This window comes from Neopelma chrysocephalum, unplaced genomic scaffold, assembly GCF_003984885.1.
Source record: "Neopelma chrysocephalum unplaced genomic scaffold, ASM398488v2 Primary Assembly neopelma1_147, whole genome shotgun sequence".
In the NCBI taxonomy this organism is placed as follows: domain Eukaryota; kingdom Metazoa; phylum Chordata; class Aves; order Passeriformes; family Pipridae; genus Neopelma; species Neopelma chrysocephalum.
In genome coordinates, this window is record NW_020897809.1 from 5,035,063 (window position 1) to 5,061,984 (window position 26,922).

At 37.5% G+C, this 26,922-nt stretch overlaps 1 protein-coding gene and 1 long non-coding RNA gene across 6 annotated transcripts in view; one reads left to right on the forward strand and one right to left on the reverse strand.

Moving 5' to 3' along the window:
- The first annotated feature begins 61 nt into the window (after positions 1 to 61).
- LOC113976120 lies at positions 62 to 3,625 on the forward strand. 2 transcript variants are annotated; one of them, XR_003537005.1, is made up of 3 exons: positions 62 to 187; positions 1,020 to 1,115; positions 3,368 to 3,625. It is a non-coding gene; the product is annotated as an uncharacterized LOC113976120 (long non-coding RNA). The 2 variants fall into 2 exon arrangements; XR_003537004.1 differs by lacking the exon at positions 3,368 to 3,625 and adding an exon at positions 1,582 to 1,803.
- Positions 3,626 to 4,983: 1,358 nt separating this feature from the next.
- The window catches only part of ARHGEF3 (Rho guanine nucleotide exchange factor 3), a 113,917-nt gene continuing 91,978 nt past the window's right edge, over positions 4,984 to 26,922 (reverse strand). For 3 of the 4 annotated variants that reach the window (XM_027700759.1, XM_027700760.1, XM_027700761.1), the window contains 9 exons: positions 21,437 to 21,544; positions 15,438 to 15,608; positions 14,386 to 14,448; positions 13,951 to 14,047; positions 13,775 to 13,851; positions 12,619 to 12,876; positions 10,085 to 10,255; positions 8,720 to 8,906; positions 4,984 to 7,802 (listed from right to left, as the gene is read on the reverse strand). In XM_027700759.1, the coding sequence (XP_027556560.1) occupies positions 7,456 to 7,802; positions 8,720 to 8,906; positions 10,085 to 10,255; positions 12,619 to 12,876; positions 13,775 to 13,851; positions 13,951 to 14,047; positions 14,386 to 14,448; positions 15,438 to 15,608; positions 21,437 to 21,544 (1,479 nt within the window). In that variant the 3' untranslated portion in view covers positions 4,984 to 7,455. The remainder of the gene's footprint in view (positions 7,803 to 8,719; positions 8,907 to 10,084; positions 10,256 to 12,618; positions 12,877 to 13,774; positions 13,852 to 13,950; positions 14,048 to 14,385; positions 14,449 to 15,437; positions 15,609 to 21,436; positions 21,545 to 26,922) is intronic. The other variant, XR_003536980.1, reaches the window with a different exon arrangement.

Below are 26,922 nucleotides of genomic sequence, written 5' to 3' on the forward strand. Positions count from 1 at the left end.
CGCCCCACACCGCTGCCCGCCGGCCGCCCTCTAACGCCCCACACCGCTGCCCGCCGGCCGCCCTCTAACCCCCCACACCGCTGCCCGCCGGCCGCCCTCCCGTGCCAGCTGCCCTCCCGCTCACCAGCCCCCCGCGGTACTCGCTGCCCTCCCGCACCGCTTGTCACCCACCGCCCAGCCCCGCCCGGTACCTGTTACATATTCATGACATTTCCCAACACTTATTAGCATATATACAATCCGTACAGGGTCTCTGAGGGGCTTCACTGAGGGGTCTTTGGTGGTCTTCTCTGGAGCCCATAAAGTTCTAAGTGACTTATGAGTCACTCACAAGAAGCCTTATGAGCTTCTTTAAGACAATACACCTGGTTATAGAATAACTTGGTGTTTCTTGGCTGGCTGCCTCAGTTCCCTTCTTCGTTTTCTTCACTCGGTTGGTTCTTTTCAATCGCTTGGCTCAGCTATAGGTAGTTTCTGTGTTACTTTCTGCTGCACTAACTATTAGTTCTTGTTGCATCTCGAAACTCTGATATAATCCCGTGGAGGGAATGGGCTCCCCGGAGCAAACCAAGCCCGTGGTGGTGTTTCAAGTCCAGGAACCATCCAGGGGCTCACTGGAGCTCAGCACAGCTCCCCTGCCCCAAAAGGCAGCCCAGGGCTTGCATAGATACCTCTGACAAACTCACCCCCCGAACAAAAAGTACACTGCACACAGCGCCAGGTCGCACTTCTTCCTCTAAAGTTTAAAGTTTCCTTTCCAAGGCGTTGGAGAAAATGACAAAATTTCCCCTTTGATGAATAAAAATACATTATTAACAGTGAAGGGCAGGCAAAAAAAAAATCTTAATATGCTTTAGCAGGATTCTTGAATAGTCTCATAACCAGCTAACTTGTACTGGAAGATAGTATCATATCAGAGGGTTAACATTTATTCCCCTCTGCCCCTGCCACTGCAAGGCTTACTGGTAAAAGAGGGGTGTGAATATGTAACAGCCAAAGTACAGACCTTTTTTTGGCAGCTCTGAGGAATGCACCAGGATTGAACAGTGCCTGCTGAAAATAACCCATTCTTGCAGTGCCTAGGAAATACGAATACCAGATGTTTAGTTTTACAAGTAACTAACAAAACATTAGTTTTCTTTATTAAAAGTATACTAGTGCTGTGGTTGTTGAACAAATGCATATATAAATTAGCTACTTATACCAATTACCTTCAATCCTCATAACTGTAGCTATTTATACTGTCACCACAAAAGCAGCTACTGACCTTAAAAATGTGAAGTTTCCATGCTTGCAAGGTATGCAAGGAACATATATTTTAACCATATATTTTCACCTGACCATTTTATTTAATTGATCTCTTTTTAGATTACCTGTAAATCAGAAAATATAAGTAACTTGCCAAGCTCACACATGGCCTAGTGCTAGTGGTAGCCTCCAGGGTGTTAAAAGATAAGCTAATAATTATTCGTTCTTAGAAGTCTTTGGTGAGCTGGCAAGTTTAAACAGGGTAATTAGTATCTGTATCCATAATTTACATAAATTACAGAAATATAACACCAAATATTTCTCTGACTGCAGAAACATGGTGTTCCATTATCCAGAGGTAATAAACCCCACAAATGCAGTGTTCATCCTATGGATAAATCAAGACTGCCTCCCTGAGAATGTGTAGTCCTGCCTCTGTGAGGGTTCAGTGGTGGTAAAGAGGATATTACAGATGAGTTGATATATTATTGGAATAATTTTGCTGTGCTTTAGTTTGTTCAAATAGAATTTCCATATACAAGAAAAAAATGGAAATACCAACCTAGTGCTATTTAAGGCTGTGTTGATCCATTATATATCTCCAAATATGTCAACCTGCTTTATTAAGTTTGAATTGGCAAAGCTGCTAAAATCACTTCTGGGCTGTGCATGTCTTCAGCTGGTGTTTGGACCAAAGAGAGTAGGAAGTCTTGCTTATTGACAAAGCAACAGAAGTTTCCTCATTTACCACTTGCTTTAAAAACCTAAGTCTTTGTAGTTGTACAGAATTCTTTTTCTGTATTAATTAACATAAGTCTTTATGTCACAAAAACTACTAAGTAGTACTTGATAAATTATTTAACAATACCAGATCACTGTACCACTATGCATTTTAAATCCTGACATATATAAAACAGGTACTAAGAATCCCAGTTCACAAAACAAAGGTTCAGTGAAAAAACATCATAGTGTAGTAAATAAGCAATAGTAAAATAATTTACTCATCAAATTGCATGTTATATAATTGTATGTTATATTCCTATATATGTTATTGTAATCAATATTCTGTTAAGGCTGAGGGACTGTAAGTTGCAGAATGGTTAACATGTCAGTATTATAAGTTGATAGTCCTGCAGCTTGCAGTTCCTATCTGACAAGACAAATTATTATGCTTTACATGTATGCTGTATCCTGTTTTTCTGAAATATATTGTCTAAAGTGTACTTATAAAGTAAAGAGAAGGACAAGAATCAAAAGGTCAAGTACAAGAGCGATAAGGAGAAACCAGAACAGACATCTGGAAAGTCCCACACACCAGGCCTCAAGGACAAAGGACTGATTAAAACTATGGATGGAAAATACCTGGCAACTGAACTGGGCCTGTAAGAGAGGAACCAACCCTGCGAACTCAAGCCCAATGAAGAGCTAACAAGTGACTATGGGAGGGGGATTGATAAGGGTATAAAAGTTACTGGTTTTGCCTATTGCGCTTGCGGGCCGTGCGGAGCAAGGGTCTCCCAGGCCGCCCAGTGTGCTGTTTTGCTTATTTGCACTTTACATAAATCTTTAATAAATTTTGCTGCTGTACCTCGATCTATTTTATTTACTTATAACAATAGGAAGAGATTACTTGAATACTCTGAAGTAAAAAAGGTTATAAAATCTGTCACCTTATTGTCTCTCTAGCTTCTGGTTTCTGTGGTTTCTGATCCTTGCCAGGCATTCAACCACGACTCCCTGGCTTGCACCAAGTGGTTTCCCACCCAAGTACTAAGCAGCTGCAGACCCCTTTGATTCTGAAATCAGATGATATGTAACACATTAGTATTACAGATTTAGGTCACATTAACAGCCACAAAATGGGACATTTATAAGGGAGGTTGTGTAAGGCTCCTTGCTCAAGGAGCAAACATGGGTTCTTGCTCCAGACATTACCTTGGTATTCCTTTATGAAAGCAAATTTAGAAATGCAAAACTGCTCAATCTGAGCATATTGTTACAGTTTAATGTAAATAACTAGAAATTACTATTTTACTTTCCAGAAATTGCTCTAGTGATGCAAAACACATCTCATTCCTTCAAATGTTTAAATGCTAATTTTGTGCTGACTAAGTTTCAGCTGCCAGGAGATCAAAGATAGGAGAACTGTATCATTAATCTTTCTTCAAAGACCATGCAAAGAGAGGCACCTTTGGAAAATTCAGAAACAAAACCTAATTTACACACTTGGAAAGAGCTTTAGTATCATTTACCAGCGTGGAGAAAATATGCCTATGATATTAAAAGGTGAGACAAAATGGGGCAATAGGATTGACTTGGCTCTATAACAGCAGGGATTAGTAGCAGAAATTCAACTGCTGCTTTTTTCTTCAACAAATTTGTGATCCTCAGGTGAAAGTTTGAAAAAACCTACTTGTATTTTTAAAATACTTTCATTTTATCATGATTAATACATTAAATATCTTAAAATACTTTAAATTTATGTAATCAAATCAGCTCTAAAAATACATCATAATTTCCATTAGATGGCACCATCAACCTGTAGAACAGATTACAGTATTTTAAAATCAGTATTCATGAGTAAGCATTAAATACAGAACTGTCCATTCTGGATCTGGAACCCCTTTTTCAAAGGAAAAAAATCTTCCATATATGTGAAACTCAGCTTCAGACTGTGTTAGATCCTGGCAACCAAGCTTTGTCCGTGAAGTGCCAGGCAGTGTCACTGTAAAACATCAACTTTTTCAAGAAGTGCAATCCATTAAACTGGTACCTTAAAGTTCTGATGTAGCTTTCAAATCCTAAAAATTTTGTGAAACCTCAAGAAACCTTGTCTCCAGTCCCACAGAGACATTCCTAAGGCAGTATCCCTGGATCAGGTGGATCATGCTGAAACAGGAGAAATATGTTCTCTGCCTTGGAGTTCAATTTCTGGCCTATCCATGCCAGATTCTGGCAACTGATTCTCTGGTACTGAGCTTCAGAGATCTTAAACTTACTGCTGCTGGTGTCTCATAACAGACCTTTGTGTTCCAGGAGATAAGTCTTCATCCTTGTGTTATTCACTTCAGTGCTGCAGAGCAAATCTAGGGAAACAAAGGCCACGGACAGTAAAATTTTTTTTCGTCAGAGGACCTACACAGTTCAAAGACTTCCAAGGCCATTCTCTTTGCTTACCTTTCTTTCTCAATCAAGACAATCTCTGCTTTTACCTTCTGGTTCATCAGATCTTTCCATAAGCTAAGACTACATTGATTGTCCTCATCAGGAACAGAAGAGCAAAGAGTTGCTAAGATTTGTCAAAAAGGGGCAAATCTCCCACATCAGACCACTGACTTCCTGCTCTTGAGAGCAGGACACCTTAGCGCTCACTCTTCTCCCAGAATGTGAGATCCAGAGTGCTCATAGCTCAGATTTGGAGGAGCACCTGCATCCCTCTCCTCATTTTGCCATCCCCACATGGTGATCCTGGAAGCACTTGACACCTCAGTCTTTTCACTGCTGCAACCCCTCAGACTCTGCTCTGCACCAGGATTACTGACTGTGATGATCACTTGGACATATTTGTGTACATTACTTTTCCTCTTTACTACACATTCATCATTTTATGTTTTACCCACCTGTTTTGGTACGTTTTGTTGTCCAAGCCCACCCCACCACTCCACCACCCCAAGCCCCTCCTGCCACAATCAAAAGTCATTCTTTCAAAAGCAGTGACATTTTAAAAGTGCTAGAACTAAAACAAGCTAACCAAATCCAGAATTATATTAGTGTTGGAAAGCTTAATCCTTCAGATGATTTGAAGAGAAAAACCCAACATTACTAAGCTCAGATTGATCAGTAGCTAAGTGCATGTAAACTACAAAGCAGGACAAATTACTTGCACTCCAGAATGCTGAACATGAGGTTAAGTGGGTGGCTAAATGAAAGTAAACAAATGTAAATTAATCTTCTGAGATTCACTGGCTGGTTGGTGAATTTTTACATACCCCAGAATTAATCAACTCAGTATTTTGGAATAATATATTTAGTAGAGATGTGATCCCCAAGGAATCACGAGAAACTGATGACAAGATGTTAGTTCTTTGTTCCACCTACTTACTAAATTAATTATTTAACACAAAACTTTGGGGAATGTGGAGAACTGAGTACAGTAACTCATTTTTTTTGTTATTACTTTGTATCTAGCAAATTAGATCCAAATATAAACACTTCCATAGGAACCAAAAGATAAGCCTTGGTCACTTGCATTAAGCCTCACTGCCTGTACCACTTAAATCTTTCTGCAGTCTTCTTGCACAACCAACCAAACCAAATAAAAATCAAAATGGTTTAATGTAATTTATTTGAAATGCTTCCAGAAAAGTTTAAGGCCATTATTAAAAGAAAAAAGGCAATACACACATTCATTCTTTCTTCTCTATCTGAACACTTTACATGCTTTTTTCTCTTTTTCAACATTTTGCTGAACAGCTTTCCTATTCCTTTTCTTTTGCAGATTTTTCCTTTCTCCCATCTTCACTGGCATACTCATTCAGCTCTAAAAATGAAGCAGTTGAAATAAATTACAAAGCCTGAAAAAGAAAAGAAATTTGATTTTTTTTTTAAAAACTATAAATACAGAAATATGTTCTATAGGGTAAAAATGCCATTTTTTTAAAAAATAAAAATACCTTGGTTTATATTGTTTATCATCTTGTCACACAGATTTCTGTAATGCACATCAGCATATATATATGTAAGATACTTGACATAATACATTTTCTGTAAACTTGCAGAACACAAGAAAAATATTTTTGGCAATAACTTAAGTTTTTCTACTTTTGTTTTGACGAGTACTTTGCACAGGTTATCTTGTGTGATATCAAGAATCATTTAAATTTATTAATATATCATTTTCATAGCTTGCCACACAGCACTGGCATTATTTCTTATAAAAAGAAATAAAATATCACCCAGGGATTCCTGAAAGTAACAGGATGTTTAACTGTTTTAGACTGCATTTAAGTGACTCACCTGCTTCTCATTATAATGAGTAGATTAAATCAGCCACCAGAAAACACAGTAATATTTCCAATTACAGCGTGAGATTAAATGCAACAAAAACTTTTAAAACAAAACTTGAGGAAAAGAAAAAGGATGTAATACATCCTAAAGGAAAAACAATTCCCTTTTTGTTTAAACTTTCTCTACATAATCCCATGGGGTATTTGTAGAGCACCATTTATATAAAATCATCACTTAGTTTTAAAAACCAACTACATGTAATTGTAAACAGACATTTACAGAAAATTAATTGTTTTAACATTAGTTTAGTGGTGTTTAAAACCAACAGTGGAGGTCAGTGAAGTGCAAAATGCTGAAGAGGGCCTATTCACAAGCAAAAGCTCTTTTCCATCCTGTTTGGGATAATATATTTATGGCACTGAAAGCAAACTACCAGCTTATTTACAAATACCCAGTATTCTCAGCATTTCATTTAATTCAGTGCTGGCTGTAGAGGTTTGGCTGGATTTTTTTATCAGTTGATCACTTTTAGCATTACATGCTTTGACAAATGAACCACATCACTATGCTGACCACCTGAAATGTCCAGATTTTAGTAAGTTTGGTTGCTGGATTTTAGGACAACACTTCATTTTGAAAAATTAATCCCTAAAGAGTCCCTGGTTCCATGGCCTGCTGTTTACAGTTCTTGTTGATTTAATATCATAAGAGTTCAGACAGGTTACTGCAAGATAGTTTTCTTTTTTTCCAAGAAACTATTTTTTCCTTCCATGCCTTTAAGAAAACTTATTATCTTAACACCCCATCCTGAAACTCCATATTATGTCCACATCTTTAGCTGCCCCACTGAGGGGCAAATAAAGTACTTAAAATCAGGAAAAGTTATTTATGTAATGCATATATAAACAGTAGCTTAGAGATTCTGTTTACAGCAGGACATTGAGAATAACTGGTCAAGTACCTCTTTCATCCACCTTAGGTGTTTATGGAATATAATCACAGGACATGAGTTGCAAGAGATTCCAGCTTATACAGATGGACAGTCACAGTACTACGCTCACAGGTACGAATACAAGAAGGACTGCATTGACATCATCACAAAAAATATTCTAAAAGTGCTTCTCCAAATGGTTCCATATATGGAATGCAAATACTGTACAGGTAAGAGACAGATTTTCTTCCATGAACTGTAAGTTTTTGTCAAACATTGGTTTCTATTTGCTTTTCATGTTCGCAAGAGTTCGTCTGTTCCATGCGCTCGCAGTCGCCGCTGACCTCGCTGGTGTCCATGCTACAGTCCGACTCACAGTCGGATTGGTCCATCTGCTCCAGGCTGGATTCTCCCTGGGGAACTCTGCGTCCGTTTGGTGACAACAGAAAATGTGCTTCCGAGTTCAGCCCGCCAGCCTTGCCCGCACACGCTGCCTTCTCCTTGGCCTGGCGAATACAGTTCAGCCACTGCTGCTTGTTGAAGGAGTCATTGGCTTGGAGAGAGTGAGTCTGGCTTTGAGATCCACTTTTGAAGCTGACTCTAAAGAAGTTTTTGACTGAAAGAAACAATACATGTCAAAACCTTGAATGCTTTGGCTTGAATGGATTTTATAATCAAAGCCTATATTTAAGTAACAGAATCTGCAAAATATTTGCCTTAATGTGTTTTTCTGCCAATACCACGTCAGACCAAAGAGAAGAGTCTGGGTATCTCCTTGTTTTGTGGGTCAAGATCCCAGAACACCACATGCTCATCTAATAATTTCATATTGCTGGATTAAATGATTTTGGTTCTGCCATGCACAAGCTATCCATAAAGCTTGATTTGAATCAGCAGGATCAAGGCTTTTCCCAAACTTCCAAGCCTCTCTTTCTACTTCTCTGCAAAGCAGATTTCCTTGTACCAGCCAGAGACTGCCTCATCTTTTCCATTCACTTCACTAATATAGTGGATATGTACAAAAATGCCTCGAAGTTTTGATCAGGTAAGTGAGATTTATGATGTCAAGTGAATTTGTTCAAGAGGACCCTTGTAATAAAACAAGCATCTTTATAATGAACTTAATTAGAAGGACATTAACATGAATAGCTGCAGTCTTGACACTGAGTGCTACAGTATCTGTCAGCTGAAAGAGTTATGGAATAGCAATCAATGCCTCCATAATACAAGGAAAGGCATGACAGCTAAAGTTTAAGATTTCAAAATACACTTGCTATTTATAATTTTGCAGTTTTGCCACTATAGCCTGCATATTCTCCCCTTCTCAACTCAGTACAGAAGAAGGTATGTGGAGAAATTATCAATACAGTGAGCTTTGAGAAAGAATCTAAAAGAAACAAGTTACAACATAATAAATCAGTTTGAAACAAAAATCAAGATGCTGGATAACGTGAATTTTAGAGAAAACATTCTGATGTCTCATAAGGGTTATAAGGATCCTATATAAGTAAATAAAAAAAGGTGTGGTCATACTTCTCTCATTGTTGCTGAATGCACCACGGATGGATCCACCCAACCGAACCTCTCCATCCTGCAAATCTTCCAGCACGAGCTCCCTGACGGGAATTGGCTGCCGGTACAGCTGGTAGCAGAGCTGCTCGTTGTGGGTGATAGCTCGTGTAATCACCAGCACTTCTTCAAAGAGGAAGACATGCAGCTTCTGTTAAACAGTAATAAATAATAAAGCATTATTCCTTTTTTTTAGAAAGTCATTAAACCAGAATTAAACTCGAGCATGTTATAACCTCGAGCTTTCAACAGCTAAAATAAATATTCCATTCTTCCCACTGCATGGCACAACAGCACACAAGTATGTAAATACAACAACTTAAAAACTTCTAGAATTATTTTTCCTGTCCTCTTCTCAGTTTCTTATGTCATAATCCTTTCCGAGCTGAGGCCTTGAATCGTGCACAGCATTTCAAAACTGTCTCTACAGCAGCAGCATGCTTATACACATTCTTCTTTCTGACACTTTAACTTTTCTCTACTGCCTCTGTTAATAAGAAAGAAGCAATCTTACTCATCCAGATATTTTCAATGAACAATTAAAAGTGATCTTCTTACAATTCACATGCTGCTCACAATCAGCTTCACCACTGGAAATATTCACTCTTTGAAGCTCAGAAAATTACTTTTGCTCCCAGGTGGCACAAGTCACCTGTTACCATCTTTGCATTATGTTCCTCCTGACACTTTGCAATCTTCAGTGGCTTTCAATAATAAACAAGCTGAAATTTTAAATTCATTTCACTTGATATCAGGCATTGAAATAATTTGTTTTTCATTGCCAAAATTTGCTTCCCAATCAAAAGTTCTTTGCTTCTAAATCTAAATAAACACACTGCTTGCAAAGTTTAAGACAACACAGAGCTTCAGATCCATTTAGCTCACTGCAATTATATAGTAATTATAGCAGAAATCTTTCCCAATATGCCTTGGCAGTCTTTTGATATTGAAAATGCCCATCTTCATTCTATATTTTCACAACAGGTGCCTCATTTTATATCCGTGAATAGTCCAATTTTTTTACAACTTGCGCATCTCTTTATAGGACACATAATCCTGCAAGTATTGCAATTTATCAGATTTACAGTTTATCCAGGATATTGTTAGGCCCCACAAGAGACAGAGATACATATAAGCTTATTATCAAACTATACAGATATTTAACTACTAACAAAAATGATCAGTGTTATATATATAACAGTTAATATTTACCAACTTCCTATATATTAGAGCATGGGGTTTCTCTGTGTATGCTCACAGCTCTTTTAGCTGCCATTCAAAATGAAGTTACCTTTAAAAGCTATTTATGATAAAATTTTTATTCCTTACCACTCCCCTGTTGTTCTTCAGTTCACCATGACAACACAGAGCACGTGAATTATCAATCAATGAATCCCTTTGGCCTTCTTCAAGATAAATAAGTCTCTCTTTGTAATACTGGCATTCAGATTCCCCAGTCTTTACGTTGATTTCAGCAACTATGCCCTGAATTATATTTATCTACAGAAAGACAGTGCAAACACAAGACCTTTAATTAGACAGTCCAATACTCAGAGCTATCTCCTAATAATTTTAATGGTAGCCACAAGAAAATACATTTTAATTTACAGTATATTTTTCATTACTTTTTTGCAGAGCAGTCTATAAAAGTATTAATATTAACAACAGAATTAAGCAGACTACAGTGTACAAAGACACTTCAGTTTGGCTTTATTATTGCTTATAACTATGGCTTAAAAATATGGCATTTATCTCTTTATATCAAACCCAAATAGGCAGAATTAAGATAAACAGATATAAGAAATATAATCAGAGATGTATTTTTGTCAGCTGAAATGTGCCAATAAATGACACAGGACAAACAACCTACCTTAAAAATGTTTACTTAAAATAGATAATAATTCTCTGAAAACTGCTGCATCACATCAGAGAACAAGAAACAGAAGAACTATCAAGATCCCTGTCCTGCAAAACATGTAACTAGCCCAAACCACTAAAATCTCAGCTGTTATTCATTATTAGTTACCCTCCAGAAACACAGTAAATTAATTGTATTTTAAAATTCCACTATGTGCATATATCTACAATTCTATAATTGAAGTAATAATTTTCTTGCCTTTTTACTTTAAAAAACATTAAAAGGAAAGCTTTGCCTTTTCTATAAAAATATGCTCCTTATCTTAACCATCCTTATACTGCGCAGTCCTTCAGGACCTTGATATCAACTCCTCTGAAACTTAAAATACAGCTCCTTAACTCCATATGTGGATGTGGAGTTCTGGTGATTTTACTCAACTCCAATAGTGAAATAGTGATCAGAGGTTGCTCAGACCAATCAAATTCAATTAAATAACTGGAGGTGGAGCAGGGGGATGGGTCGAGACATACAGGCCCAAACAGGCAATTCAAGAATCTGCTGATCCCAGGAGATTTATCAGGGATCAACTTGGCCCAACGTGCCTAAAGCAGATGGCCAGCCAGGAAGACAAATGTACTTCATAAACCTCGGACAGTGTTAAGAGCCAACCACATACTGTCATTTCTGTTTCCTAATTTAACTTGGCAGATACACAATTTATGACATAAATCACTTCAAAGATCATAACAAACCTATGTAAGGCCATTGAAAAATCAACAAAAATCATTATTATATTTTCTGAAGCAATACAAAATACAAGTGTAGAAGGAAAGCATTTAAAACATTTTCTAGAAGATATCACCAGGCACTATCTAGGAAAGCAAACTTCAGAAATAACCAGAAGAATTCTTTGAGATATTTATGATTTTTGTTTGGGTCTTACAGAACATGCACAAGGGAAAACTGTATTTTATAGATTACATCCAAATGTGAATATCCAAGTGCTGAATTTAAACCATACTTGTCCAATTTTACAACAGAGAAGTTAAACTGGGCAAGAGATTTGAGGAAGGAATAGCAGAACAACAGTGGTGAGGTATATGTGTTTTGAAAGATGGATTTTCCAAAAAAAAGCAGGGCAGTCATGTTTTCAGCAGAGAAATACTAAAATGTACAAAATATTAAAATGTAGGCAAATCATAAATTTTGTCCTCAAAATACTAATTTTACTTATATTTAAATACTATTCAAAAGCAGTAGGACAGTGATGATACTTATTTATTCATTTCTTTACAAATGTGTTTCAAACAAATCCGCTACAGTGAACTCATTTACTCGCAGATACACATTTGTGTGTATGTGTACATATTATTGAATTTAATGTGTGTATGTATGTGTGTAAATATAGATATAGATATATGTGTGTGTATGTTTATGTACATGAGAAAACAACAGAAGTCTTAGGAATATCTGAATTGGATCCCTTTCAATTAATGAAGAAGTTTTAAAGCCTTGGATTTATTCCCCTAGTTTTACTTCAGAAAGCACAACACAAAGGAATTATGGAATTACAATTACAAATGAAAAATGGAATGAAAGCAAATTTCAGAGCACCTTTCCTGCAGATGTTAATTACTAGATTCAGAGGTTATGTGAGATCTCAAGCCAGGGAGTAAAACTTATCTGAATGATCTAAAACCCGAAAAGAAATCTCCACTTGACTTAGATTAGACTGGAAAACAATATTGTAAGGTAAATACAAAATGGACAAGGATCAGACAAGACCTGTGTAAAACACCTTCCATCCTCTCATTGTTTTTTAGTATCACTTTGCTATTGAAATAGGTTTTACCTGGGGGAGTGGTACTAGATATTTCATGTATTAGTTTCAGGTGTACATATCAAGTATTTGCATTTTTGTATTTTATGTAGCGTCCCTCAATAATTTATTCCTAAGCTAAAAGTGCTCTATCTCCTAAAAAAACCAAACCCAGCAGTAACTCACAGCTTCTTCAAGATGCTGCTGATCTGGATGATCATTTGGTGTGTGTCTCAAAATTTCTCGGAGTAGCAATGGGTATTTAACCAAACGGCTTCTTGGTATGTCCAGGAAATTCCAAAGGTCCAGTTTGCGGCTGAAAGGAGACTCCAAGCAGCGCTGCAGGAAATCTTGCACCCTGTGATCCTGTTTCTTGTGATCCAGTAAAGCTTTGGCTGCTACTTGATTGCTGCAGTAGCTGTCATAGGAGTTCAGGCATGGAAGCTGAGGAAAGGAAGAGATTATTCTGCAGCTGAAGCAGAGCCCAGTTTGCTCTACTGAAAGTTTCAAGTGACTCAGGATATCAGAGATTCACGGTGAGACTCTTTTAGCTGGAGATTTATCCACAATTTATTGATAATAGCATTTCAAACATATATAAGTTTTATAAGGGTACTTAGACCTTGTTCAAAATTTCAGTAATTTAGAAGCACTTGCTCATCTCTCAGTGCCTAAAGATCTCCAATACTATTTCAAAGCATTAAAAATATCAATGACTTAAGACTGAGAACTACTTAATGCAGGCAATAGTTGAATACAGAAGCCTGACGTTAATTGTGAATGGAAATAAAAGCCTAGGAATGAGTACTCCCAAACCTGGCCTTTTTTAGATATGTAAAATTCTATAGTCAAACTTCTATATTGCCCTCAAGAACCTTAACCAAACTAAGATGACAAAACTGTGCCTTAAATCTGAAAAAAAAAAAAAATAACAACTTTGACAACTGGAACAGAATGACATTCAAAACTAACTGTAGGGTGCTCTTATACAATGTGACTTTTCAAGCAAACCAGAATACAAATGGGGGCAGATTCTAAAATGACCTACATGAGACAAACTCTAGTCTGCCTCTCCATTTTTGTTTAAAGTATACTAAATACGGTCTGTCTCCTGAAGAGCAAAAGCTTTAAAAACAACGTCCTAGTCTAAATCTTTTCATGGAAAATCCCTGAAAAGAGAAAATTTTCCATTATATCTCTAAATAGTTGCCCTCCCTTTTAAAAAAATTCTGAGAATATATTTTTGACATGTTATGCTAGATATGAAAAGGAAATTGTCTGATAAAAACTATGTTACAGCTCCAAGCTAAAGCCCCAAAATTGATTATGAACTCTGCCTTACCCAACCCACAAGGATGTGGCCAACATGTTCTGTTGATCCATCAGGTTTCCTGATTTCTTGAAGTCGCCTAAGAAGATCTGATCATTAGAAAAAAGAAGAGAAACCTCACTTAATAAAGCAGGTGACTTTAAATCTACATGTAGTAGTAATGCAGACAAAGACTATTTGAGTTTTACCTTCATGTAGAGGAATTAGGGAGTCCAGTGTTCCAAAAATTTGGTTCAACTCTTGCTCTGTCATTATGGAAAGCTTAAGCATTGGGTCATGATAAGCCTGAAAAGAAAAAAAAAGGTGTTCTGTAATTAATATATCACTGATAGTTGAAAAATTTAAAGTTCTGTGTAAGTAAAAACAGACCAACTGCTAAGAATATTTTGAAGTCTCATAACCATATATTAAAATTATCAATTTCATATTTGGGGAGTGGGGAAAGCAGCACATTTAAGTGTTTCAGAAAGAATGAGAAGATAGAAATAAGCTTTGGGTTTCTTCCCTCCCTTACTGTTTTAGCAATTATAAAAAGCAAAAATTATTTTTAAAGTGCTATGAACCAACTAATACTGTTTGTTGTGTTTTGTGGTTTTGGGTTGTTTGGGTGTTTTTTAACATACCTTTTTTGCCAACTTCAGATCTTCTATCAGGTCTTCTTCTCCTTTGGAAAGTTCAAAGATTGCCTGTAAAACAGACACAAATATTCTAAAATATCTTTATTTAATCTATACTCCACTTACTGAACTGATGTTATATTTTGACCAGATGCCTTAATACCACATAGCTGGTTCCTGGAATACAGCTCACTTATTTGGGCTGTATCAAAGGTCCTGGCTTCTGCCCCAAGACAGCAATGACTGTTACACTGTGCAAACAGTTTCTACAGTTTATTTTTCAATAAGCTGCCTTTGAAGTTCTCAATTACAGAAGTTATTTCCTATGAATTCTTGTACATTGTTAAAATTTGCACAAGAAATGCTTGGCACTACTGTTGTTTGATTTATGACTCAGTGCCTGAAGTATTCTCAGAGATTGTTATAAGCTTTGTTGATACTACCCAAAATTTCTTTTGAAAATAAAAAAAGCTTGCTTCTGTAGGAGCTCTGTGTTGATTGCAATATGAACTATTTAGACTTTGTCATGTACAACACATTAAAACCACCGACATACTCTTTTTGTTTTGGAAGACATCTTTTGGTCAGTATGTCATCTTTCTAGCACTGGAAGCTTCCTCAAAGACAGTCTTTTCCAGCAGGGGAAATGATGGTGCATTTCTGTGAGTATGCATCACTTGATGGATACCTGTTCCTAGCACAGCCTGTTCATCCACCATTGCTAGGACAACATGAACCACCAAAATATCAACCATGATCACAGGAAGCGTCACACAGAACAGGTACACACATGCAGCCCCTCACAGGACAACAGATCTCAGTCACTTCACATTTTATGAAGGAAATATGACGAGCTGATTTTTATGAAGAATATATTCATCTAATATAGCTTGAATCCTAAAGACTAGGGATGGAATTCTGCTTCTAGTGGAGTGGTGACATTCCATTTAATTGCAGGAAAGCTTCAAGTGCCATCCCAACGCCTACTAGAATTCCCAACTCCACACTTTACAGGCAACTTTCAAACGCGCAATTTATGGTTACAAAACAACACAGACCTCTTGCCGCTTGATTTCCTTCGCTGTGAGCATGTGATTGACGCAGACATCAAAGGTCTCACTCCACAGTTTGCTGTCCCTCCGTTTCGTGCTGGCAGGGGGCACATTCCGAGCCCACGGCCGAGGACTGAACAGATCCGGGCGACTGTCACTGCGGAAACTGATGGAGCGCTGCGGATACAGGGATGAATTGGGTTTATGGTTAGAACAGCTGCACTTTTCTTGTTTTCTAGGGAATTTATATACATAGTTCAGTACAATAAATATATTATCTAATTAGTTTTTACTTTGAACTTCACAGAAGTTTTAGTACTGGGAATGTAAGAAAAATTATTTTAATACCTCCAATTTCTGCAGTGAACTATGTCCATGTCCTGCCCTCAACATGTTCAAAACTTATGCAATGCATTCACATACCATGCAACAAGATTGAACTACAGGGACAATGCAGAATGGTCCAACACACTAAATTAACATAACTGATCAGAGTTTCAATTCAGTAAACAGAAATTATTCATGCATTACCCATATCTGCCTCATTAGATCCCCGATACTTAAAAATTTAGAGAGTAAACTCTATGAATACTTTTTTGGTTAATTTTGAAAGAAAGAATTAATTGTTACACAGAACCTCTGGAAAGCTAAGACAGCAAAATCTGGCAGATAAACTTGCATCAACTGTAAGTCAACAGAATTGTTGGGTTTAATTTATTTTGGGGGGTGGGAGTGATCAAAGATGTCTGTACTGAAAAACAATAGGTCCTACACCTCAAGGATATCAGATGAAAGTGTGCATTACATTAAACACATATTACAGGTTTAAGAAAAAAAACAAACTTTTCTCAGTTGGGCAGAAAGAGGGTTCATAAAGGAGATTTCACTTCAAAACCTTTCCTTTTACCTTACTAAGTGTCTTAATACCTGAAAGCATCACTTTTGGGTTTTAACTGTCAATCACCAGGGATTTGATAGGTATCATCATTACAGATATGTCCATAAGAGGATTAAATAATTAGTGCCATAATGCTCTAACTGACCAAACTGGTTTTGATACATGGAGAAACCCTTTCAACTGATAACATCCTGCCTCTTCAAATGTATGGGATCAGGAAACTAATCCACATAGAAAGGTGTGAAATGGGTAGCTGACTGAAATGAGAAGAACGAACTTTTCCTTAAAATTATGTCAATATTCAGATATTAATGTTTATGACAAGCAACAAGCCAGGTTCTTTTCACACCATTTGCTCCTACGTTACTTCTCAGCAGCTGAAGAACTACATTAACAATCAGTGCTAGCAGAAAGCAAACTGTGAAATAATCTATTACTGTGGAATCTTTATTAGTACTTCTGGAGCCTCTAAACTCCACCAATGGGTACCAGCATCTCTGTATCTACTATGTGGTCTGGTCCTAAAATTCAATAAAGCCAATTTTACGAGAGATTTGAAAGTTCTGTTTACCTGTAGACTCTTAGAAAGAGTTCAGGCTAAGAATGGATACTTTATGCTCTTACCGTGCTATTTTGAAAAGATTCCTTTCTTCCTTCATTAAAATTAGAGGCTTCTTTTTGAGGTCCTACCTCTGAAATGCCATAACTATTTCACATAGTTGAAATACTCTACACTTTTGTTGTTATTTAAAACGTGCCTTACATAACAGAATCATCTTTCAACTGCCTTGGGTAAGAATATTTAAAACAAAATAAATTCTCTTCATTTCCAGGTTGAAAGCACCACATACAAAGCATAAGACTTAAAATTCTCCTCTGAAGATAAGAGCCCATAAAATGCAAACAGTGCCTATAAAAACAGTATGTTTTTACAATATCAGAAAACATATTATATAAATAAAATGCCTTTTAAAGGAAGTCATTCTGAGTCCCACTTGGAATTGACAAACCCCTTAAAAATAAACACACACACACAAACCTTCCAAAACTTTGCAAGTCAGGTGCTAGTCTTCCTTCAAGAGTTAAGGCAGCACAGAAACACTGGTGAAATTGCCTGCTTAATTTACACTTGTTATAATAAGGAATCATGGAACCTGTTATATTCACAGGCAAATGAGAAGATTAGGGAAAAGAGGCAGGTGCATTGCATCCATAAATCACCACGAGAATGCAACTAAGCAGAACATTCCATGCCCCAAGGTGGAATGACCCTTTCCATGCATCCCCATATGCATCCTCCAGGAGACAGCTCCTTTGTGGTGGTGTTCTCATAAAGGAATGTTTCATGTTGAATGAAGAAAGCACTTGCAATGAACAGCACCAGGCAGATGGATTTTTAAAGTAAACGCCTTGATTTTGAAACCTTTTAACAATGTCTTGTATCATGTTATAAAATGGCACACAGCAATAACAGCAAACTCATATCACACAGTGCTTTGAGAAAAGTAATGTAAGGGGCACAGGACTGAGGTTATTTATTTAATGGAACAGAGCCCTAAAGTGAAGTTCTACCAAAAAGTTTTAAAAACAAGTACTCTGATGGTGTCTTTGGTTAGTACTCACCAAGAAGGGAAAAGAAAAAAGAAAAAGAAAAATCAGTCATGTGATAGAATCCCATGAAGGAACTGCAGGAATGTCAAAACAGCACTTCTATATCTACAGTCTTTTAAAAATATTTTCCTAGTTTCTAGCTTCCTTAAAAAACACGTCCCAGACACTCTTTAAAAATTATGGCCATCTGTGGTGATTAAAATTTTCATATAATTCCAAAAACTAAAGGAGCCAGGGAAGAATCCAGACACAACCCCTCATTTTGTTTACTGTATTTCTCTGATGGCAACAGCTTTCCCTGGCTGTTACAAGACTGTTGCTATGAAGGGTTTATGTGTTTCTGACATTAATTGATGCAATTAGCAAACCTTAATTTCAGCTGCAGTAAAGCAAAGAGCTTCATGTGCTGTGAAAAGGGCACTACTGATCAAAGCCCTGGCATTCGGGACCGATGTTAAAAAAAGTTTTCTTCTTTGGGATTTTTAGAAATTTCCGGTGTCCTAAGACAGATAGAAATAATTTGGACTCCCTACTTAAATTAAAGACACACTGATGAAGACTGAAGCTGCAGAGGAAGCCAGCCAGACTTCCATTTCTCTCTTCAGCATCAGCTGGAGTTCTTTTTCTGATCCTATTTTCAGCTTTTAAGCTGAACAGCACAGCTGTGAATAAGACCAAGCAGATCATCACAATCATTAGTCTGTCTTGATAGAGACTGAAAATACAGCTATAAAATAAACTGGTTTCCCAGGTGGATGAGCAAATAAGAATACCTGCTTCGTATGAGGCACCCTGCAGGTATACAGACAGGCTGTCAGAGATGAAGCTGACAGCACTGCATTAGTCAGCTACTCAACAGTGCTCTATGTGACAGAAACAAAAAGACTACAAAGAGTCAAAAAAAAAAAAGTCCAGAGAGAAGAAAACCAAAACGACCTTATGTGTTTGCTACTTGGAATCCTTATGGAAAAAGTATTGAAAATAAGTGGATAATTGTAATAAAGTTGAGTATACCCAAAAATAATCAGATACTTCTATAATCAATAAAATATGCAAAACATGAAAAGCTGCTAACAACGTATCTTAAAAGACACTATACAAATCCCAGACACAGAGATGTTTCTCTTCGACCTGCAGGGTGAAAGTCCATTAATATAAAATGGAAGATACATTTACAGAGGTAAGGAAAATTATCCATAATAAACTTTTTTCCTCGTACATGTATCTTCCATTCAGAAGAATATGTAAGAAGGTTTGTTTGAAATGCCATAAAGGAGTCTCAGAACTTTCTAATTCCTTTTACTGATGCTGTTGGAGTAATCTTTTTAGATGGATGTTCTGTTGGCTTTGTTTTGTTTTCTTCAAGGGGAAGAAGTCATTTATTTGGCATACTGTGGTGATAATAGTACTTTACTTCATTTTACTGATATGGAAGATCTAAGCAGCAATGCAAGAGGAGACATTGGTTTTGACTGAGATAACAGTGAAGATACATAAGGTTCACTCAGTAAGAAAAATCAACTTTTTCCTTTTTTTACAGGAAATTACACCATGAAAAGAAATCCTGCTCTAAACTGTTCATAAGACACAATTACACCTATGTCAATACGTAATAAAGTGAAATAGCTATATGTGCTTCCCAGAATGTTTCTAAATAATTCCAAGTGGGACACCTGAGCACAAGGTCAGTCTTTTTTGTCCCTGTTCTATAGTTACTGACAAAATCAGATAAGAAGTCAATTTACAGCCAGCTATGAAGGCAGTCTTGAGGGACATCACCAGCATTCATCACTTGGAAATGGATTCAGATCCAGGATTTAGAGAATACACAAGCTGATTTCTCAACGCAACTCCTTCAAGCACATAGTTAGAGGGGTTGGTATGAATAACATCACTGTTTAATCTGCTTAGAAGCAGACAGTTAACTAAAATATATTCTTCTAGTTATTATGAACAGAACAGAAATGCTTGCAACAGCAGGACTTGCAAAGCCACTATTTTCTCTCCTATTTTTGACAAAATTTGCCCTGAAACACATTTATACAGCTCTCACCTCAGGAAGCTGCTACTACACACATGAAAGGACAGTTGTTTTGGATAGTCTAAAAGAACTTTATTAAAGACAATACTGTACTGGACACTGTGTACAGTGGCAGAGGCATTCACTGCAGAACAATAGCACAGGTACCTCAATGAGGCCAACAGCTGCGTAAGGCTGGGGAAAGGGAAGCGTCTCACTCAGCTGCAGTTTAGCCAAAAATCAATTCACTTTCCACGCTCCTCGCCACTGGAACTAATGTAGCCCTTTCAGAGCAGGGCCAATTTTTCCTGGAGGCAGACTATGGAGGAGATTTATACACCCCAGGGAATACAGGCATCTCTGCTCGAGTCACGCCAGACTACACCTGGCCCAAGCCCAGGCCGAGGGCTGTGCAGACATTCTGCTGTTCCTCCAACCCTGCACATGCGGCTTTTCTGTCCAATGTCTGCACTTCACACACCGGAGGAACCGAAGACAGGAAAACCAATGTAACAGAAAAACCCTGTAATATCTGTTTTCTAGATAATTACCACCACAGAAAAATAGGGTTCTTTCCCACGACTTTTTATTTGCCATAAGATTCCCTGCTCTGAAGTTTTATTTCTTTCCTTTCCTCCTTAACAGGTAGCTTCAGTAATGCTCTAGTTTAGCTGATTTTGATTAGAACATTTTTAATACATTCAAGTTATTTTTACATTTCCTCTCAAAGAAATTAAGGTTGTTAAATAATGTTCTTCAGATCTTATACGTGCTTACTTACATAAACTGTTTTAAAGAGGAAACAGTCTGGCTTTCTAGGCCAGACCCACAGCAGTGCTGCAGTTCCCAGCTGGCACTCGGGAGAGCCCTTAGGAGTTGAGCACCCAAATATTTCACAGTCTCTAGGTCTGAAGGCACAAATGCTTTATAAACTAATATGCACCTAATCTGTAACATAGAAACTGCATTTAAAATTTGCTTACCCTTTACTAGTTTTCATCATCAGCTTTGGAAAACGACTTGGAAATTTCCAGTTGTTAACTAACTCTTTTGTTTAGGCAAGGTCAAAGTTGACTATACAGAAGGAAATTTAGCAGTCCTACATGGCCAGCTATACCAAAAATAACACTTTCAAAGAAACCAACTAAAATTAATAGAAAGTGTCATGGAACATTCTCTTCATCAAATTTTAAAAGCAATCGTAATCCTTTAGTAAACCATTTTTATATGCTACAGGTGCAATAGTTTTCTTACTGGTAATTGAAAAGCATTAATCATCAGGACACAGAAGTGGTTTTTTGAGGTGAGAGTTGTGAGTTTGAAGCTGAGTGACTTGATATTCACAAGCTGCCTGAACCTGTTTGGCACATCACAGTGGGGGGGGTGCGTATGTGCATCACCCATTCCCAGGGACCCAAAAAAACTGTGGCCGTGCCCACATACCCCTTTTAACACAGTTGGATCTGCTGCCATTACCTGGAGTGTTTGGCTGAACCGCTTCAGTGGAGTGGCTCGGACAGGAGGAATGAGATTGGCCAGGGATGTGACTCTGGAAAGCGGCTTGACCCGTTTGTTACTGGGCTCCTGTGGCAGGGGGAGAGAGGGGGAAGGAAAAAAATGGGGAGAGTGTGAGTATAATTAAACAAAGATTGCTGAGCTTTTACTGATTTTCCTAAGAAACCATTTCTAACAAGCAAGTTTGCAAACCTGGCCCATAATTAGGGCAGTAAATAAACAACAGCAGCTTTAAACACTGACAGTGATAGATTGCTCTTGGCTGGTACATACAGGTGCTAAAACAGCTGGAAAATGTCATGATGGAGACTTGGCATGGCTGGGAGCAGAGGGAGAGAGGAAGGTAAAGAAAGATTAAATAATTTGATTATATTAACTCATTCTTAAAAGAAAAATTTTCAGCAGTGCTCTGCAGCTAATGCACATCGTGATAATCTCATTGAAAGGAATACTTTCAAATAAAAACAATTCTGTTTATTTCTGTGCCTCTGGCACTGTCAGCATGTGACCCTATTCATTTAAATATATTTTATTCCAGAAAATATAATTCAGACAAAAATCTCTAAGTCTCATTGTCTTTGAATTCATGTTCCTATAGAAATGCATATACAAGCAAACACATAAGTAATGTGTTTATATATATTTATTTTTTGCATAAAATATAAAGGAAAATGAAACAAAAATCTACCATATAGCATTTACTTAAATATTTTTCTTTTCATGTATACTTTCAACAGCACAGCAGCACTTAAAGTAATATATAACTACTTCACAATAGTATGCTAATTGTCCTGCAGATATATATTTTAAAACAAAATTAACAGAAATCATAACACAAGAAAAAGGTGGTTATAAATACATAAAAATAGAACAGTTACCCTTGGCTTCCTAACCTCCATCTGACATTTAACGGATCCTGAACAGCACATGCAAAAGGCAACTTTTGACAGAAAAAGAGCCAAACCTTCCAAGTGAAGTTAAAAAACCCATCCAACACCATATTTCAAGGACATCCTAAAGTAGTTCATCTTTCTTTTTCAGCCATGCTTATAAGGTTTGTGTAGGTTTGCTATGCCTCCAATTGCCTAGGCATAGCTTTAAGAAAATGAAGCATGCCTATTATCCTTTTCTTCAGAAATATAAATCCTTCCGGAAATAATGCAGATTTGTCAACCTTTCTGATACCAAAAAATAATAAATCTCAGGAGCGAAGATCACCATCTGTATTACTGGCAAGAAAAATTCTCTTCTATTACTGCAGCAACAGAGGAAAGGTGAGAAGCAGCTACATATTTAATTTACTTCTCAGCAGGCAGACCTGGAAATCCATAAAAGCCAGCTGAGATGAGCGACAAAGTGTTTAACCCTCTAGCAAAAATAATGTATTCCATCACACATGAAACCTGACATTAAGGAACTGTAGCAGCCTAAATCACATTAAATTCTTATCTTCACTGTTGCACTGTTATTCATAACCCTTCCTTTTCAGCAACCATGTCTTTGAGACAGGTTTTAGAGAGTATTTTTTATGTCATTGCAGCACCACCAGCATACTTATCTACAGCAGCAGCAGCATGAGATTCCACTGTAATTCTTCTCTAACTGGTGGCACATCATCAGCTGTTTGTTTTTTATGATTATTCAGAATGCTAGTGCTGGTGCACAGATAATATCCCATGGCAGAGCTGCTTGTTCAGGATTGTGCTGCACTGCAGTGGAAGGACACGCCGCCCCAGACGGAGCTGGGCAGCGCCATGCCAGCAGCACAGCCTGTGCCAGCAGCTCTACCTGAGCAGCAAAGGTTACTTGGGCATCAACAGCCCAGCCTGAAAGCAAAACCTGGCAATCAAGGTTGTATGGACCTTCAGAAGAAAGAGAGAGGAGGATTAGGATTAATAGAAAAGATTACTCCTCCTTCACTGCCGTGTCCTTTCTGCTATCTCAAAGCTTTGCTGCAATTTGTGTGTGTTCTAGGATGCAAAAAAAATGAGGCTTAACAAGACCAAGTGCAAGGTGCTGCACCTGGGTCGGGAAAAGCCTCGGTATCAATACAGGCTGGGGGGTCCATCTCCCATCCATTTCAAGGAGAAAAATGCCAAGGCAGCGTAGTTTTACTAACGTTCATGCTGCAAAACCTCACTGAAAACAGAAACTGATGTTTAAGACAAAAAACTCCAGTTTCAGCCACCATCAAAAAACTTCAAGCTCTTCTAGAGCCTCTTTCTGTGAGCCACCAGAGGTCAGCTCAGCTCCCAGCAGGCAACACCAAGTCAGGTAACTGCAGTCCTACCCCTCCTGTGTCAGCACTTTCTCATGCAACATTTGGTGTTCTGATTTCACACTGAAAATTCTGACCAGAATTCCAAACAGCTAAATACATAGTTGAAATTAAGAATTCAATTTTATGGAAAGAAAATAGCATTACCACAGGATTCTCTTAAACAGCATTATTTAGGATAATTTCGGAAGTCTGAGACTTTATACCAAGGAGCTCTTAACAACTTATGATTAACAAGATTTACTTTAAGTATGAGAAAAGCTTTTTTTGAATATTTCTAATATGATTTCCACCTTGTATTAGAAACTGTCTGGTAGGTTAAGATACCGAGCTGGAAGTGGAAACTCATCAAATCTTAAGTGTTCCAGGTGTCATCTCCTTTAGAGAAGTCTAAAAACAAAGATCATCAGCACTGAGTCACCCTTTCTACCATGGAAAAATGAAGTTTGTACAAGTAAGGCTTTGCCTGTGCAATGAAAATATAGCACTACTGGAGCAATTCTAAAACCATTAGATAATAATAGTGAAACTGTGAGACACTCGATCACAGGATTTCTGCTGTATGGTCTAAAATCATCCTGTCTCCACCTCCCCTTCAATCAACACCCTCATCCTCAAGCTGCATCATGTCTCCAAACCAGCACCACAGAGAAGCTGAACAAGCTACGAGACCAACGATCTGGACAGGGAAAAATTCCACAGTCAAGTGCAAGTTTTAAACAGGAGCCTGTTTTTCTCATCAAGGACACTTCTTCACAGCCAGCAGAAAAAATAGAAAGAGAAGACTGTGTGAACTGTTCTGCTTTACCCAGAGACACCAAACAGAATCTGCACTTGCACATTAGTCCCATAAGATCAGGGAGTTGCTCTCCAGATGCTGCTTCCCAAGCCAATTTTATTAATTGATCTTAAAAATAATAAACTGCCTTTGCACCTAGGAATTCCTCGTGAATGTATTCATTACTTTACTAATTTGTCTCTGAAAAATCTCTGATTTTCCAGTTAATCAGTAGTCCCACAATCATAAAATCCTTGGGGGTATGAATCTCGGCATGTGGGAACGCAGAATTGTGTCTGCCCAGCGTGAGGAGGCTCCAGTAAGGACATACTGCACAGGTAGAATGAACATCAGACTCCAGGCACACACCTCTGAGCACAGAGCTACCAAAAGTCATCAGTCCCCCTTCCCTTTTGCTCTCTCCCGCCCCTTCAGTGAAGGTAGAAGCAGAGCGGATTGAGAGAGAGGATTTAGTGGCTGCATCCAGTTGCAACATCATCACCTGTCCAGACTGGGAACTGGTTATGACACAAAAAATTCAGGAGTTCTAATGTTTTGCCTGACTTTTTAAAGTTGTTATTATTGGTATTAAAAAAAAAACTTATTTCAAAGTTTTGAAATTATTGCATGTTTGACTGCATTTTCAGACTCATGAAGGCTTGCCAAAACAGTACGGGAAGTTAAAAAAAAAAAGATCCAGACTACAGTTTGGCAAAGTTTCCAAAATGTGGAGCTGGTGTATGTGAACAAGTAACGTTAATCTGACAAGGCTTTAAATTTGATATAAGGCTAAATAAAACTGAGGGAAACATGAGTGCACGAACTTCAAAGGCTGAACAGTCAAGTGAAATCAAATTAATACCTGACTAAGCTAGAACAAAGAGCAGATGGCTTTTGGAGGGAGTTGTATATTTGAACTCAAGATGACTTTGGTAACATTTGAATTCAGAGAGGAAAAAATTTAAGCGGAAATATCATGTATATATGAGCCTCAGAAAGAACTTGAAACTGTGAACAAACTGATAAAAGCAGCAAATCTGTGTCCAAAATATGGATGGTTCTGAAAACCAGAGTGGACATTTCAAACAACTACTGTGTCCTCTGGGGAGAGTGTGTTTTTATAATATACTTTTCCAAAAAATTAATAGGAAGAAAGACTAATCACAATGGCATAATCCCAATTTAAGATGGGAAGCTATCAGATAAGTTTCAAAGATGTCATGCCTCACCATTTCTCTAATTTGGCATGAAGATTGCTTCTTTATTGTAATTTATTCTGTGATTTTATATATATATATATATACACACACGCACTTCTATATATTAAACTCTAACCTAATGGTTTAGACTGCTGAGTAAGCAAGGAAAGTTCTATCTTTTAACGTAGAACCCAAAAAATTAGCCTTCTGCTGAGGGACAGCTGGAAAACTCATACAGCAACGAGCTGCAACTATAGCACTACGAGGAGCCCGGGTAAGATCTGCCAACTCCCTTTTCAGTAAAATTTGTCTTTTTGCCTTGCATAACTGAGTGACGTGTTGCTTTCTAAACTGTGATATGGTCATTCCAAAATGACAGCATCTTGGCAAAAAGGTAACTTTTCTATCATTATTTTTGGCTCTAGTGCACAACAATTACCATATAAAAGCCTGAATCTTCGCACACAGCACCCACTCCCGGGGCAAGCTGAGCATTCAACAGCCACAGAAGCGTGATAAAGCAGAAGATCCTCTGAAGAATCAGGCACTTAGATTAGTTGCAATGTACTGACAGCTAAGTTGATGTTATTTTTATTCCTTCTTTAGTGAAACTGGCACCTAATAATTGGATATATTTATCCAATAACACACTACACAGATAGGAAAGCTTCTAGGAGCCTATTTAGGGGAAGAAACTAATGCTTTGGTGCTCTTCATCTGCAAAATGAAAAAGAAAAAACAAAACCAAAACCACCTTCTTTTAGTTGTATGTGTAAAGAATGGAATTTGCCCAAAGTTCAAAGCAGAGTGTCAGAGTGAGTTAAATCCATTTAATGATATCAATCAGTTTTTGATACATTATCATTCAACAAGGCCACCCACAGCTTAATTATCACACTTTGATGGATAAATTGCTCTAGCAAAAGACTGGTTTTCATTTTCTATCAAAATGAACAAAAGCAAACAAAAAGAATGAGGCCAGATTCCCTTCATATCGCCCTAAGAACATCAGAACCAATGACTTGGATAACACACACTGAATAGTAGTTGAGGTGCCATTTAAAAGGTCTTCACTTGATCCTGTACCTCACTTCAAAATTCTTTCACTCTCTGCCCCTGACCAGCTTAGCCACTGATTTCCTCCCAGTGGACAGCAAATGGATGGTCACTGCTGGTATGATTATTTTTCCAA